The sequence below is a fragment of the Scardinius erythrophthalmus genome (assembly GCF_964197995.2).
Source record: "Scardinius erythrophthalmus genome assembly, chromosome: 6".
Lineage (NCBI taxonomy): Eukaryota > Metazoa > Chordata > Actinopteri > Cypriniformes > Leuciscidae > Scardinius > Scardinius erythrophthalmus.
In genome coordinates, this window is record NC_138226.1 from 47,279,280 (window position 1) to 47,295,577 (window position 16,298).

Here is a 16,298-nt window from a genome sequence, read left to right on the forward strand (position 1 = left end):
AAACAATCTACATTGTTAAAAGCACTATTTAAATGAAGATGACTTGACTTGACTTGACTCTTCATGTCTGTTGATTTCCACAGTCACTTTCTCCAACATTGTTCCCAGGACCAGGAACAACTTCCTACAATGTAAGTCACTGAGAAAACAAGCAGAAAAACTCACTGAGTGTGTTCATGTTCTTCCTGGAGAAGTGAAAGAAAACATGACAGAAGAGTTTTAGAGTTGATCATGTAAATGATGATTTGCTCAGGATATCTGGTAAACTGCACTGAGACACTGATGATATATTGAACATGAAGAGTTCAGATACATTAAAAGATCAGACAGATTCATAATTCCTGATTCTGATGTGTTTTATCTCCATCAGATTCCTATCAGCTCAATCTGGATCTGAACACAGTGAATAAATACCTCCGTCTGTCTGAGAGGAACAGAGTGATTACTAACACTGACCCAGAGCAGTCGTATCCTGATCATCCAGACAGATTTGATCATTATGCTCAGGTGTTGTGTAGAGAGAGTGTGTGTGGACGCTGTTACTGGGAGATTGAGTGGAGTGGTGGTGTGTTTGGTGTGTGTATATCAGTGTCATATAAGAGCATCAGCAGGAAGGGAGAGGGTAATGAGTGTCTGTTTGGATATAATGATCAGTCCTGGAGTTTGTTCAGCTCTTCTGACAGTTACTCATTCATACACAATAACATAGAGACTGAACTCCCTCTAAAGCCCATCAGCCGTAGAATAGGGGTGTGTCTGGATCACAGTAGAATAGGAGTGTGTGTGGATCACAGTAGAACAGGAGTGTGTGTGGATCACAGTAGAACAGGAGTGTGTGTGGATCACAGTAGAACAGGAGTGTGTGTGGATCACAGTAGAACAGGAGTGTATGTGGATTACAGTAGAATAGGAGTGTATGTGGATCACAGTGCAGGAACGCTGTCCTTCTACAGCGTCTCTGACACGATGAGCCTCATCCACACAGTCCAGACCACATTCACTCAACCGCTCTATCCTGGGTTTTGGGTTAGTACTGGATCATCAGTGAAACTGTGTTGATGAATCAGAATAGATTTAAAAACAACTGCCATTGACCAATGTGCTGTACATAATGAATAACCATTAAGTAAAATACAGACAAAGACACAAGTAAACAACAAAGCATGGAAAGACAGATCTAATGAATTATAAGCCAGATCAAATAAAAAAATATTTTAACTTATATTTAAAGAGATAGATATTGTGGAGCAGTTCTGATTTGAACAGGACATGAACATCAGATGACTGAGGGTTTAAATACACTAGATAACAAGAGACTGAATGAAGGACAGGTGATGGTGCTAAGTTGTCATGGTTACAAACAAGGGTTGCTATGGCATAATAATACTACATCTGAACTTCTGTCAGTGAAATAACATGTTCAGGTTCTTCAGTCGAGCGCTATAGCCGTATTGGTGGAGTGAACGATGAGATCCCACTAAACTCCATAATAAAAGTCAGAGCGTTTAACACCCTGTCCTACCAGAAGCGACACGACTACGAGATGGGTCAAAATCAATCAAAACTCTGATTAACATGGAAAATAACCTTTTATCGTGTCGCCGCGTCGCGTGTAGTTAGGACCCGGTGTAAAGATGAGTGAGAGACACAAGGTGAAGAAACAGGCCAGGATACTGAGAGAGAAGAGAGAGGAAATATGAGACAGAAGAAGATGGAGACACAAAGAGACTCACTACAAACATGTCTGGATGATACGAGCAAATCCAAGACTTTCAACTCTAAACTGAATTTAAGACATTCAAAGATGATCTCAAAAGACAAAGACATTAATATAGAAGCAACAAGGAAAGAAATACAGGAACAGAATATCAAAGTTGAGGGAATTAAGATGCAGATTCAAGAGAATGAATCAGTCGCAGTTTGTTGATCAATTCCTGTGTAATAATGAAGGATCTGAGGATCTCAAACCTGTGTGTGTGTGTGTGTGTGTGTGTGTGTGTGTGTGTGTGTGTGTGTGTGTGTGTGTGTGTGTGTGTGTGTGTGTGTGTGTGTGTGTGTGTGTGTGTGTTCAACCATACATCTGTGTTGTGCTTTAGTTTCTTTGATTTGATTTTAAAATCATGTATAATCATTAGTCATGTATGTAGCTGTCATTTGATTTACACACTATCATTTATTCATTTTATTATTATTCATGTCATTTTATGTTTTTTATATGTAATATTACTTATTGTTTCCTGAATCTTCTGATTGTGGGGTGTCACATGTTTGTCTTCATGAATAAGAGATCAGAGGAATCCCAGTTTCAGGGTTTTATGGGATGTTGTTGTGAATCAGTCTGGAATAAACACACTTGTTGTATTTGTGCTGGTCAGATAGTGATGGAGAGTCGACTACAAAAGAGTGAAACAAGCACCACTTTAATTTACAGCCCGCACTGACCCTGTAACTACATGAACAAGAGTGTATTTCCCCAGTATTACTTGCAATAGCTTTAGTTTTACTTGCCTTGAAACTTAATCAGTGCACTTTTGCTTTTGCAGTGCCTTTACGTATTAGTACACTATTATTACACAAAAGTTTATGTTCTCACTAAATTGCTCGAGTGTTGTATCATATTAGAAGAATAAGTGCCCCTTTATTTCTAAAATACTTACAGTGTAAATAATTAGTTAATTTTCCTGGTTGTTACCCCTTTATTCCCCAAACTTCCCTTATTCCTACACATACATAATGTATATTACTCTTGTTTCAAGGTGTGTGTTCTCGAGCCGCCAGACACTGTTGTGTGAATGAGCGGCCGGAGTGTGTTAAGGGTTTTCTGTGAGAACGGTGTCGTGTTAGCGGCCACTAAGTTAATAACTAATGACCTTTGCAACGGAAGTGAATCAATCAAAACTAACTTTAGCTGGACAATAACTTTATTCTAGATCTGCTGTAAAGCCTAAACAATCTCTGTTACTGTAATCTCCTATTATCACTGTAAAGCTGCTTTGAAACAATCTATATTGTTAAAAGCGCTGTATAAATGAAGGTGACTTGACTCTACGGCTGTAATCTAAAGCGTTACTCTTTTGTCTACTACTCAGTGTTTTTGATTATATCCTTACGTAACATTTTAGATGATTACATGTATAACATTCTGATTAATCTTAACCCTTGTGCATCCTTGAGGACATTTTTTGCCTTTTCAGTGTTGTTTTTTTGATCACTTTGCCTGTGTTAATGCTAACTGCATAAAATTTGGCACGGGTGTGTATTTTTATTGGAATTTTGCTATTTCATCATCATTTTCTTTAAAAAATCTATTTTGCACTAGTTACACAAAATACTTCCTCTCAGCGCCTTAAGGACAAAAATGTCCCCATTGAAACCCATTAAAACTGCATTTTTTAATCCCTGTGCTGTTTAACTATAAAATGATGCAATCTTTTTTAATAGGCTTTCATTCTGTTGGCAAGGCTTCAAAATTGACATTTAAAAAAAAAATTATCAAATGGTGCCATTTTTTCAGGTTAGGCCTATAAAGCAAATACTCGCTTTATTCCTGTTTTCTGCTTCGCCATATTATAGAGCCAATTGGATAAATTATGCAACGATAATTGTATGGGTTTGTTGGTATGGATGTCTAAGTGTGGTTTGTATGTGTGTTATAAAATAAAAAGGTTGTTTGTGTGCTTGTAATATTTGAGAGAGAAAAACTCAACTGCAAATCGAAAATTCAATCACTGTGTTCACCAGTTGAGTTTTGCTGGGATCCAATGGGGAAAGTCCGGTACTGCGCCCAAACAAAATCTAACTGAAAGCTCATTTTTTGAGATATCGTCCTCAAATTCGGAACACAACCAGTTTAGATTTATGGCTTTGAATTTATATCAGTTTTAGAGTTCCAAATGTTTCATAAAATATATATTTTAGATAAAATATTGATTATAATGTTCATAAATATTTTTCATAAACTGAAATTTCTATAAAAAAATTTTGATTGCACTTTTTTAAAATGTTTCACTTCAACAACAATCTGCCAAGGGTCTACTTTAAAATGAGACCAAACTTAAGTATTTGCTCCCAAGCATAACATTTTTATGAGAGTTTTTTTACTTGGACATTTTTGTCCCTTTTGGACCTATGAGTAAGTTTTTTTTTATTTTTATGTTAACTGCATGAATTTTGGCACAGGTGTGTATTTTTATTGTAATTTTACTATTTCACCCCATTTCATTTAAAAAAAAAAAATTTGCACTAGTTACACAAAATATTTATTTATATTTTATATAAAATATTGATTATAATGTTCATAAATATTTTTCATAAACTTAAACTTCTATAACTTTTTTTTGGTTGCACTTTTTTCACTTTTTTCACTTCAACAACAATCTGCCAAGGGTCTTCTTTAAAATTAGACCAAACTTAAGTATTTGCTCCCAGGCGTAACATTTTTATGAGAGTTTTTTGACTTGGACATTTTTGTCCACTTTGGACCTATGAGTAAGTTTTTTTTTTTTTGTTGTTAATGTTAACTGCATGAATTTTGAGCTATTATAGAGCCAGTTGGATAAATTATGCAATGATAATTGTGTGGGTGTGTTGGTATGGATGTCAGAGTGTGGTTGGTATGTGTGTTATATAAAAAAAATGTGTTTGTGTGCATGTGTGTGTTTGTAGTATTGATAGAGAAAAACTCAACTGCAAATAACAAAGCCAATCACTGTTCACCAGTGGAGTTTTGCTGGGATCCAATGGGGACAGTTTGGTACTGCGCCCAAACAAAATCTTACTGAAAGCTCATTTTTTGAGATATCAACCTCAAATTTGGAACACAACTTATTTAGATTTATGGCTTTGATTTTCTAGCCGTTTTAGAGTTCAACTTGTTTCATAAAATATATATTTTATATAAAATAATATTATAAATCATTTTCATAAACTTAAACCTATATAACTTTTTTTTGGATTTACTTATAAAAAAAATTTTACTTCAGCAATAATCTGCCAAGGGTATTCTTTAAAATGATACCAAAGTTAAGTCTGTGCTCCCAAGCTTCAACTTTTTATGACAGTTTTTTGACATGAACATTTTTGTCCTCTTTGGACCTATGTGTAACTTTTTTAAATTGATGCACAAGGGTTAAATAATAAATTGGTTATGGTTACACCATTTACTAAATTATTTCATATGTTGGATCAGTAACTGCTGTAAAAACATACTATTTACATCTAATGACAATTATTTTTGGTGCTCTGGTCCCTGAAATATTGCACCTCTTCTTAAATCTGTCAGCGAGAGACGTAAGAATCCTGCAGTGATCCTCCATCATCCACAGATCCCTCTCCTTGACCATCATAATCCAGGAAGATTACACTTCTCTTCTCACGGTCAAACCTGTTCATAACACAGTTCATAACATCAGACCTGCAGATGTTCATCATGTTGACGGTCAGCGTTGATTCAAAGTCACATTGGGACACTAGTTCTTGAAGAAGAAGTGAGACCTCTGCCCTGTAGCGAAGTTCAGGAAAACTTGATTGCATTTTATATACATTATATATATTTAAAATGTTTAATATAATTGTAAAGTAATGATCTTAAAAGCTTTCATAAAATCAACAGTAGCAAGACTGACACTGTTCTAATGAACCCAAAGATTAAATTTACTAGGTTATTTTAAGTGCTTCAGTTTTCTCGTTGCTCCTCATTCATATCAATAGCAGAACAAACAACACATAATGAACATGATTCAAGAAAAAATCATAACAGCAGCTATCAAAACAGAACACATCATAGTAATTAAGCCTATTCAGACATTTTTAATTGGACAGTTAAGGTAGATTTGTAGCTCACATTCGTAGCCCACCTAAACTAATGAGGGTGATGCCTGATGGGTCAGCCTCTCTCTCACAACACTTTTTGTTTATTTGTGGAGTGTTGGACGCGAGACAGACTCTCAGATCATTCTCCACATTCAAACAAGCCCTGAACTTCATTGCACACAGCAAATTTGAAAGTGTTAAATTAACACTCATAGTGAGAAAATTAACACTTTTTCGGGTTTATATAGGTCCACACTAAATAGAGTTAAACTAACACTTTAAATAGTGTTACCTTTTTTTACACTTGCTTAGTGTAAAAACAACACTGTAAGTGTTCACCATTAACACCATTAGTGTTCCCCTACCTCATTTACACCAAGATAGTGTTGAAACTACACTAGGTGTCTCAATACCTTAACACCAATAGATGTATTTCCACACTAATACAGTGTTCATTCAAAACCCTGATTAAGGTCATTAAATTTCACTAAAAATCTGTGCCTTCAATTAAATGAGTCAACAGGCTGTATCAGTTTGAAATTTTATTTTCAACACAGATGTAACAATTATACCAACACAAAAGTACAATATTTTCACCATCATCTGACCCATACACTGCAGATCAAAAGGCCTGTAGAACTTCAAAGCTGTTGGCTTTTACAAGTTCACCCAACTCACAATATCTCTGTACTTTAAATGCATGACGTTCTGAAAAATGTTTTGTGAAAAGTTTATCGACAATAAAATACACAGTGCTGTCAATGAAAAGTAACTTCAGAATCTGACTGAAAACAGGAATTTCATTATCACATTGCATTGAGGTCTTGTCTATATTCTGTCCCATCTATTTGGACCCAGTCCATGAAATGAATGCTTGTCTGTTTGGGATTCTGTTCCTGCCAACTTTTCACCATTGTCAACTCCATTCCAACAAATTGTTCCATTGGTCCACACTTAACTTGACTCAATGGTTTTGTTTGCCAAAGATTGACAACTGATGACTAAAGAATTTCAAAAACATTCCCAAATCTGTCAGTGTATTCTTAAAAACTCGCTCGAAACTTGCACTTACGGTTCAATTTTGCAAACACAGGCTGGATAATGCACCATAATGTGTGGTCTGCAGGAAGGTAAAGTTGACCAGGGCTTCCGCGTAGGACAAGTTGAAGACAGTGAACTTTCAAAAGTTCAAAGGCACTCAAGAAGTTGGTTTCAGAGCAAGGGATAAGGCACTTGTCCACAATGACGTAAAAGTGGTCGATCCTGCCCTTTGATCCTTCCTGATCCAAGTAGAAATGGCTGGTGGCCCTCCCTCACACTGAGATGGCCTTCAATACTGGTGCAGGACTGAAAAAAAATATTAAACAAGAAAAAAAACGAATTACAAGGTGAAATGATAAATGCATTAAACCTGGTGCTCTTAACTTGATCACATTCAAATGAACAAATAATAGAATTAAAATCAATTAAAAACAAAAAAACTATATGACAAACCTTAACCTAATATGTGCCTGACAAAACCAGTTGGTATCATGCTTTGTGTATTACAGTGAAAGGATAATGTCATAAAAAGGAATCCCTTATTCAACAAACCTGTTTTAGATCTTCACCTCATATATAAGAGCTCCATTAACTAAACTAAAGGGTTAGTTCACCCAAAAATCCTGTCATTTACACACACTCAGGTTGTACCAAACCTGTATAAATGGGCCGCTTTGGGCAGCCATTGACTTCCATAGTAGGAAAAAAAAAATACTATTAGAGTCAATGGCTGCCCAAAGCGGCCCATTTACAAACTTTCTTTAAAATACCTTCCTTTGTGTTCAGCAGTACAAAGCGAGGGGTGAATTTTTTTAGCAAACTATCCTTAAGTGTGTCAGGTCAGAGAGACAAAATGTGCAGAGGGTTCAGTCCCAATGACCATGAATGAAAACCACTGCATTTTAGGGTTTATAACCCAAATCTTAATTTAAATATTAACAATGGCTTTGCAACAGTAATGTGAGTTTACCTTATGGAAATGCACAAGTCTGTCAATAGCCTCTGTTGGACTGATCTTAGTCGTCTTCCTCTCTGGAGGCGGTGGCAGGAGATACAACAGCAGCAGGACAGTGTCACATGCCTGTCCTGTCTCGTGTAGCACATGTGGTGTTTGTGTTCCTGTCACTGTTTTGACCCCACCCTCCTTGTTATCTCATTATTGGTTTCATTTGTCCCACCTGTTCCTTCATTATCCTGCCTGATTGGTTCCCTTTTATAAGCTCCTTTGTGTTTGCAGTCTTTGTCGGATCGTTGTCTGGTTTACGTCTCCCGCTTCATGTGTAACGCTGGTATGTGTTGTTTCTAAAGTTATTGTTTTGTTGAGTTCTTGTTTTCCCCATTGTGGGTTTTGGTTTTGATTTTTGTTTCAGTTTATTAATAAATTCTTTTTCTGCAATTGAGTCCTTTCCCTTAGTTTTCTTTAGTTTTCATGACAGACAGATGAGTGAAATGGGACAGCGACTCCAAGCAAACACGTTTTGGGATCTTCCTCGAACAAGTTAAGGCACCAGGAGATGAACCCTTTTCCGGATCGTAGAAATGCTCCTGTGAAAAAGACGAGAACACTTTTTGCAAAATCTGAATAGTCATTACATAAATAGATAATAGATAATAGAAACTGTTATTACATGCCACAAAAAAGGAGTATATAACTTCATGATTGTTTCAAATACACCTATACAAAAGATTCTTACATAGCCCTTTGTTGAAAACGGGTCTCTCTGGTTAGGAAAGAGAGACATAATGCCCAAAGCATAAGTTTCCCACTGTTTACGGGTGGGGATCCTCCTGCAATATAAAAAAATATATATATATGGTTAATGGTAACTTAACTTTGTCTACATCAATTGACACATCTGTGTGTATTTCTTGCATCTGTGCATTGAAGTCTTACCCATGAATCTCTGTCATGTGACAATCAACAATTTTAACAAGCTGACGTCTGGTGCGATGCTTTAAAGGTTTAGTTGTCTGGTATTCGTCAAGCACTTCCTCACCACCAGATTTTTTTCCCAGTGCATCTTGGACAGTCTGATTAAACATGACCACAATACAGATGAACACATGAAGACTACTAAAATGGTGAAAATTATTATATGGACAAGTTAACCATAATGAAAAACATGCATACATACCCGTTTTGCTTTTACAGCGTCCATGTTAAAACTGTTGCTGACCATTGCTGTTTGATTTTGCATTGCTCTCTCCGACTCTTCATGGTCAGTTGAAGAGTGTGAAAGAGTGTCCGTGCATGTGCTGGGAGTTGAGGATCTTATGGGTGAAAACTCTTGACAGAGAAAAGCAAAACACCATTTTAATGTTTTCTCTGAAGGCATTCAATCAAACACGGCTTTGTCTAAATGTTTTTTATTTCTAAAGCAAGAATTTTCCATCACAAATCAAATTAAAGGGTTAGTTTAGCAAAACTAAAAATGATGTCATTAATCACCCTCATTACTTCCAAACCCATAAAGACAGATTGAGATATCTTGATGAAATCAGAGCTTTCTGAACCATTCATAGGCAGCAACATCACTGCAAATTCAAGGCCTAGTGCTGCGCTGTCCTTTACTATGTGGATAGCGACTTTACTATCTGGGCCTTGGTGGTAATTACATTGCTGCCCATGGATGGTTCAGAAAGCTCTTGGATTTCATCAAAAATGTCTTCATTTGTGTTCTGAAGATTAACGAAGGTCTTGCGGGTTTGGAACGACATGAGGGTGAATAATTACTGACATTTTCATTTTTTGGGTGAACTAACACTTTAAAATAAAATAGTAAAAATAACTATACACCCTTGTAAGTTCTCATTCTCATGCTCTTAACTGAAAAGTAATTTTAACAATAGCATGAAAAAAATAACGCACTAAGAATGAACAATACTTCTACAGCATTTGTTAATTTTAATCTCAACATTTGCTAATACATTATAAAAAATCAAAAATTGTAGGATCTGTTAACATGAATGCACTATGAACTAAAATGAACAAACAAACAGTTCTACTTTTATTAACTAATACTAAAGTTAATTAATGTTAGTTAACACATTAATGTTAACAAATGAGACCTTGTTGTAAAGTGTTAATATACCTCAAGCATATTTCTATATGACTAAGTACATTTCTAAGTAGCACAAGCTTCTTAACTTACCTTCATTGAGAACATCTTGTAATGTACAATCACTGAGCAATTTCACAAATTTCTTTACTCCTTGATGGTACTGAGCTTTTACCAGCATGATGAAAGCTGTTGGTCAAGAAAGATGCAGATTATGACGTTGTTAATATTAAAGCAGTTCAAGCGAGCCACTGTTGTCACCCTACAAATGTTACACTAAAGGGAAATCGCGGCAAATTAATTCATACTATCATGTAACTGTATACAATTACAGATTAAGCGTGCACGTCAAACACACATGCAGAGCAAACAGTCATATATGCTGGCAGAAAGTTGAGCAAAATGCTTCTTGCTTATCTGATCATTTACCGTTGCATTTTACCTTGCAGACAAGAGTAATCGCTATTGATACTTTGCAGTCACGTGACTACCACAGATACCTGGCGGGCAACAAATGGGTATTTTCAAAATTGAGTCCTGTCTTTCTAGTAGATATCAAGTCTGTTAGCGAGCTAGCTGCATAACTATGGACTAGGATTAACTCCAAGGTAACTAAATTGTGTAAAGCAGACAAGTTTTTTTAAGATAATCGAGCAGTAATAATTCCTCCGTAAATAATCTAGCTCTACTGTTGGGTCATCTCTGGTTCTCATTGAAAATCATAGGTTGTTTTGAGGTTTGCGATATCTATCACACACTTCTGTTATTGTTGGCAAAAGACGACAGCTGTTACTGTGCGTTCACACCGCCGCCGGCGAGAGCGTCAAGTGCCTGGAAATCATTCATTTTCAATTAATTTTGCCGCTCTCGCAGGCGGCGGTGTGAACGTACAGTTAGCCTAGCTTAGACTCATAACACAAACACCTGACTCGCCGAACCAGCTGGTGAATACTGGTGGTGTTGATTGACAAAACTACAGTAACTTAAAGACACGATTAATTACATGATCATACACCGCCATTGTATTCAATCAAATGTTGAAATTAGCTTTGATGGTAATTTGCACAGACGTGTGTATACTGTGAAGGTTGCTTATCTCATCTGCGGTTAGTGCATCCAATTGCACAACAACTATCTGGCATGTCGTTTACACCTCAAAACACCAACTTTCGTATAGCAAAACTGGCGACCCTTGATTAGTTTACTGGGTTTCATTGCTGGAGAACGACGTTCTTGCCCGCCAGCCAGTACTTGTGACGTCACATGCAAAGTATCAATACTTCCTTTAACATTCGAAGCTGCGCGTTCAAGGTCAACGTAAATTTTTTTTTTAAATAAATAAAGATTCGCGCGTCAGTCAGAGATTATTTGGAACAATACACAGTTATACGATAATAATATTGGAGATAAAAACGCATTACAGTGCCTTATTTGGCAGCACAAATAACGTGAGCCCTAAGAAGGGGAATGTGGACTCGTACAGGGCTAACGTTACGTACATTTGTGTTAATTTAACAGTTAAGCAAAATCACAGAAATAACCGTTATCTTTCCCTGACTCTAAAATATAAGAAAACGTAAGCTTAAAACAGCTAACTAACATAAACTATGCAACTCTTACCTCAGTTTGCCAACGAACAATCAAAACGGCCTCGAGATCGGTGGTCTGTCGTGTTATCTGAAAGGAAATAACGTAACATAAACTATGCAAGTTTAACATAAACTAACATAAACTATGCAACTCTTACCTCAGTTTGCCAACGAACAATCAAAACGGCCTCGAGATCGGTGGTCTGTCGTGTTATCTGAAAGGAAATAACGTTACTCAGGCAATGTTGAAAAACTTAATATTATTCTGAATGGTGAGAAATGTAAACTAAACATGAAAATTGGTAAAAAATAAACTGGTTATAAACTATTATACCTGTTTGAACGCTCCTCTCCTCGTGGTCGTCCGCCATTAAACAAAAAGGAAATAATGTGCAAGGACCGGAAATTGGATCAACTCATCACCAGTGTAAATTATGTCAACTCGCTGTAATGACGCTGACTCTGACCACTGATTTACTCTACAAGTGTTGATGCCATTCAAATCAACACCAGAATCAACACTTTTTAACTCTGAAAAATTAACACCATAAAAACAACTCTAAACTACACTGGATATTTTGCTGTGCAGCCAAAGTGGAGAATGAGGACTCCCAGAGATAAGTGGTAGGAAATGGGAGCAATATTGTCATAGACTTGGCAGTGAGTTCAGGATACTCGTGTGAGAGGGAGGTCTAAAAGTGAAACTGTCTTGGTGTACTCTACTTATTTGACGAGTTGACATGTTCATGTAATCTGAATGAAAGGTAAACATATGAACTGTGAGAGGTTCAACCAGGCGCTCAGGTAGAGTCAGAGGAGTTTAAGATAGGTGCTCTTGGGAAACCAAAGCAGGTCCCCGGCACTCAGTCAAAATAATCAGGAGAAGGATCAGGTTAAAAAGGTTTTATTATATACAAATATGCATATATATATTTTTAAAATGACACATTCATTAAAGGCTTTTTAACCTGATCCTTCTCCTGATTATTTTGACTGAGTGCCGGGGACCTGCTTTGGTTTCTTTTGAAAGGTATACATATTTGGCTGGTTGTCTATGGTGGAGTTCTTGAGCTCGAGACTTGACCCCAGCCTGATGTGCTCCCTCAGACTTCCTTGACTTGCTTACTGCTAACCAGCTGAAAAGGTGGAGTTAAGATGGTGGAGGGATGCTGGAAGAACTGATGTAAGACAGAGGTAAGCAACGGCTTATTTGAGAACAATGTACTTGTGTTATTTCATTCATAAATTCTGTATAGTATAACCATAAGTCAGTACTGTTATTACACTTGTTCAATTACAAATTATGGGAAAATTAGATTTAAACTATAAAGTAGTATAGAAATGCTACCTATTGGTGTCAGGTTCTCAGGACATTTACCCCCGGTTTCACGGTCTAAAATGCATATTTGAGCTGTAAGTGGTAGGAAATGGGAGAAATATTGTCATGGGCTTGGCAGTGAGTGAGGGAGGGAGGTCTAAAAGCACGAGGCACCTGCTGAAATCAGGCCTTCAGTGTCCCATCACAGGATAAGTCCAACAGCTCTTCTTCTGTGTTACCAGCAAGGCCACTTGTTGCAGCTGGGGCAAAAGGATCCCACACCCATTCCCAGATACCCGTGTTCACATCCCAGAAGTATGAGCTGAGGTGAGATGTAACTGAGTTTCTCCACACAAACAACCTGTCTGTGGCTAAAGTGAGAAAGACAGTCAGTTGGGGAACTTGTCTATAACTCCACTTTTTGGGCAAACAAAAGGAATCGCCGGTGCAGCACAGATGTCTACTGATTAAATTATTTATTAAAGGTGCATAACAATAAATGACTAACGTTTCGATGTGGTTACATCTTCATCAGAGTCCTCCTCAAGGACTCTGATGAAGATGTAACCACATCGAAACGTTAGTCATTTATTGTTATGCACCTTTAATAAATAATTTAATCAGTAGACATCTGTGCTGCACCGGCGATTCCTTTTGTTTGAATTGTTTTGTCCTGCCCTGGTTGCACCGGATTGTCTGTGGATTACAGAAGCGCAGAGAACTCTCTTTTCAATTGTCCACTTTTTGGGCCTGTCATCACCGCTGTACCATCAGTATGAACAGCCACGCATTTATCCCAGCTCAGTCCTGATTCAGTCACGAAAGCATCCAGGAGTCAGTCAAGTCAAGTCACATGTATTTATATAGCGCTTTTTACAACACAGATTGTTTCAAAGCAGCTTTACACAGATAACAGGAAAATAATGCAAGAAAGTTTGTTTCCAGAAGAAAATAACGTCACAGTCCAGCTTAAGTAAGTTCAGTGATGTTTCATTTTTGTTGTAAAAAGTTATTAATTTAGTTCATTTATAGCCGCTCTGGAAAAAAGTGATGTCATCGTCCAGCTCAGTTCAGTTCTTGTATAATAGTGTCAATGCAGGCAGATCAATAATATTGTTGAATATTAAATTAAGTGTTAAATTTAATGTCCCCAACTAAGCAAGCCAAAAGCCAATGGCAACAAAGGTGGAAAGGCGTCAAAGGCGACAGTGGCAGGAACCAAAACTCCATCAGTGGCAGAATGGAGAAAAAACTTTGGGAGAAACCAGACTCAGTCGCTCAGTTCTCCTCCGACCAATGAACGAACAGTGTGTGATTATGATGCAGGCAGCATTACAGGTCAGAGGTCAGATTGGAACAATCAGAATATTATCCAGTTCATCTGGTTGAAGATCAGAGTCACGCCGGTATGGAGACGAGTTTGTTGAGGATCAGTGCCGATGGCTGTCGTGTCGATGAGGCCTTCACAGGGGAGAGTCTAGTAGACATACTCTCTGCTGACACTTCAGGGATGCGTTGTGGTCGTGTCTAGGTGCAGGTCCTCCATCTGATCTGGATACGGCCCGGTAAACTACGGTAAACCTCGGGATAAACAGAGAGACTAACATTAGCGTAGACGCCATTCTTCTTATGATGTAACGAGTACATCAGTTTATTTGCTGCCTCTATGCCGTGCATAATTTCACACATTTTAACGGCCGCTGGAAGTATGAGTTCTTGAGCAATTGTGTGAGGTTTTTACTTTTAGCGGTTCATTGATCCACCAATAAGAAACTTTCTGTGCTTTTTCTAAAGCTGTGGCCTGGTTCACCATCTGTGTTTTCTGGTGGACGTATTCCTTGCTTTTTCAAATGAAAAACTCTTTTGTTTTGCCGTTATATTCTGGGGGCTTCGTAATCAGACAACGCTTTAACTTGACTGGCTTCATGGCTTTGTTTGTTAGCACCTGAAGACACAAGTGGTGTCCGCAAAATAATATAGAATTCATAGACGATTGGAAATGTTTTTGGGGCAGACCTGACCTGCTGAAGAGATGGTATTAATCCCTCCTGGGATGGTGTCGCTCTTCTCTCTAGTAATATGGCTCATAGTCTTAGAGCTCAAACATGACAATCTAGGGCTCAGGGTAGGGTTGCACCAGCCGTTTGTACGTTCTTTCTTAAATTGGAACGTTAAGTCCTCACTAGAGGCTTAGTAACTACTAGCTAGTTTGTAACTAACTCTGAACTTTATTCCGTTGCACCATTTGTTCGTAAGGCAGAACGTAGCTAGTAGATCGTAAACTCTCTGTAAAGTAATGCGTAGTCGCATAATATGACGTTTAGCCTCGATGATCCAATAGCAGCCTTCAAATACGTGAGGAGATGTTGTGTTGAAATGCCGTGAATTTCAGTTTGTCCTTCATTCTTTTGCCTCACGTTACTAACGGTAAAAATAAGTTTCCATTAAATACGATACTTGATCATGAATAGCATAAGTGTTTTTATATGTAGGCCTAAATAACCGTAAATATTTAGTTTATACATAGAGTTACGCTTCAACTAAGTTTAATGGTGCAATGCGTAAGTCGTAACTTAGTGGCCATTTACGTCAAAACTAGGCTAAGTTGTAACTTACGCACAGTTGGTGCAACCGGCCCCAGGTCAGGAAGCAGACAGACTGGCTAAACCGACCGTCTGCTCAGATAAGGTCAGATAAATCCCATCACATAGAGCGCTCAATTGCATACAGACAGGTAGATCTGCTTATTTTTCAAACCTATTAGAAGAAAATAAACAAAACCCTAGGTACTTATTTGAAACAGTGGCTAAACTAACGAAACATAAAGCTTCAAGCCCAGACGTTTCCAAGCAGCACAGCAGTAATGACTTTATGAACTTCTTTACTAACAAGATTGATAATATCAGGGAGAAAATTATAACTATGCAACCGTCTACTACAGTATCGCATCAGGCAGTGCATTGTAGTCTCCCTGAGGAAAAATTTGATTCATTCATTGCTATTCACCTTATTCTGCGCCCTTTCTATTTCCCATGACTCATAGCGTGTTCAACTGACTAAACGGTTTAAAACTTCCGGTTGAAGTGTTTGTTTACATGGAATGCTAGTACTAGCGTAAAGACTACGGTGATCGTTTGTAGCATACTGTCTACGGTTTGTAGTTGTAGACAATTTTTCGGTCAAGATGGGAAGTAGTCGGTGGCTACAGACCGCCGATGAAATCACAAAAGATCGTGAAGGCGACCGTATCAGAGTGCCACACCCCTCAAAATTGACAGGTTGGGTGGATGACATGAAGCTATGGCCAGGAGTTAGCCATATTGACATCATTAATTATTTTATCTTTTCGGAGGGTGTAGATCGTGAGGAGATGCGCAATTACAAAGCACCGAGGCCTTCAATTACTTCTTTGGTAATAAAGTCGGGCGCATTTTTTTACTGAAGCACGGAGACTATGTCTTTTTAAAAGCAGAGGTAGAC

General features: G+C 37.7%; 1 protein-coding gene across 1 annotated transcript in view; it reads left to right on the forward strand.

Annotated features, from left to right (window-relative positions):
* The window catches only part of LOC308692740 (tripartite motif-containing protein 16-like), a gene marked incomplete at both ends in the record, with an annotated part of 38,108 nt that extends 37,049 nt beyond the window's left edge, over nucleotides 1-1,059 (forward strand). Inside the window, 3 exons of the mRNA XM_081369056.1 lie at nucleotides 84-131; nucleotides 371-752; nucleotides 906-1,059. Coding sequence (XP_081225182.1) covers nucleotides 84-131; nucleotides 371-752; nucleotides 906-1,059 — 584 coding nt within the window. The remainder of the gene's footprint in view (nucleotides 1-83; nucleotides 132-370; nucleotides 753-905) is intronic.
* Nucleotides 1,060-16,298: the final 15,239 nt, after the last annotated feature.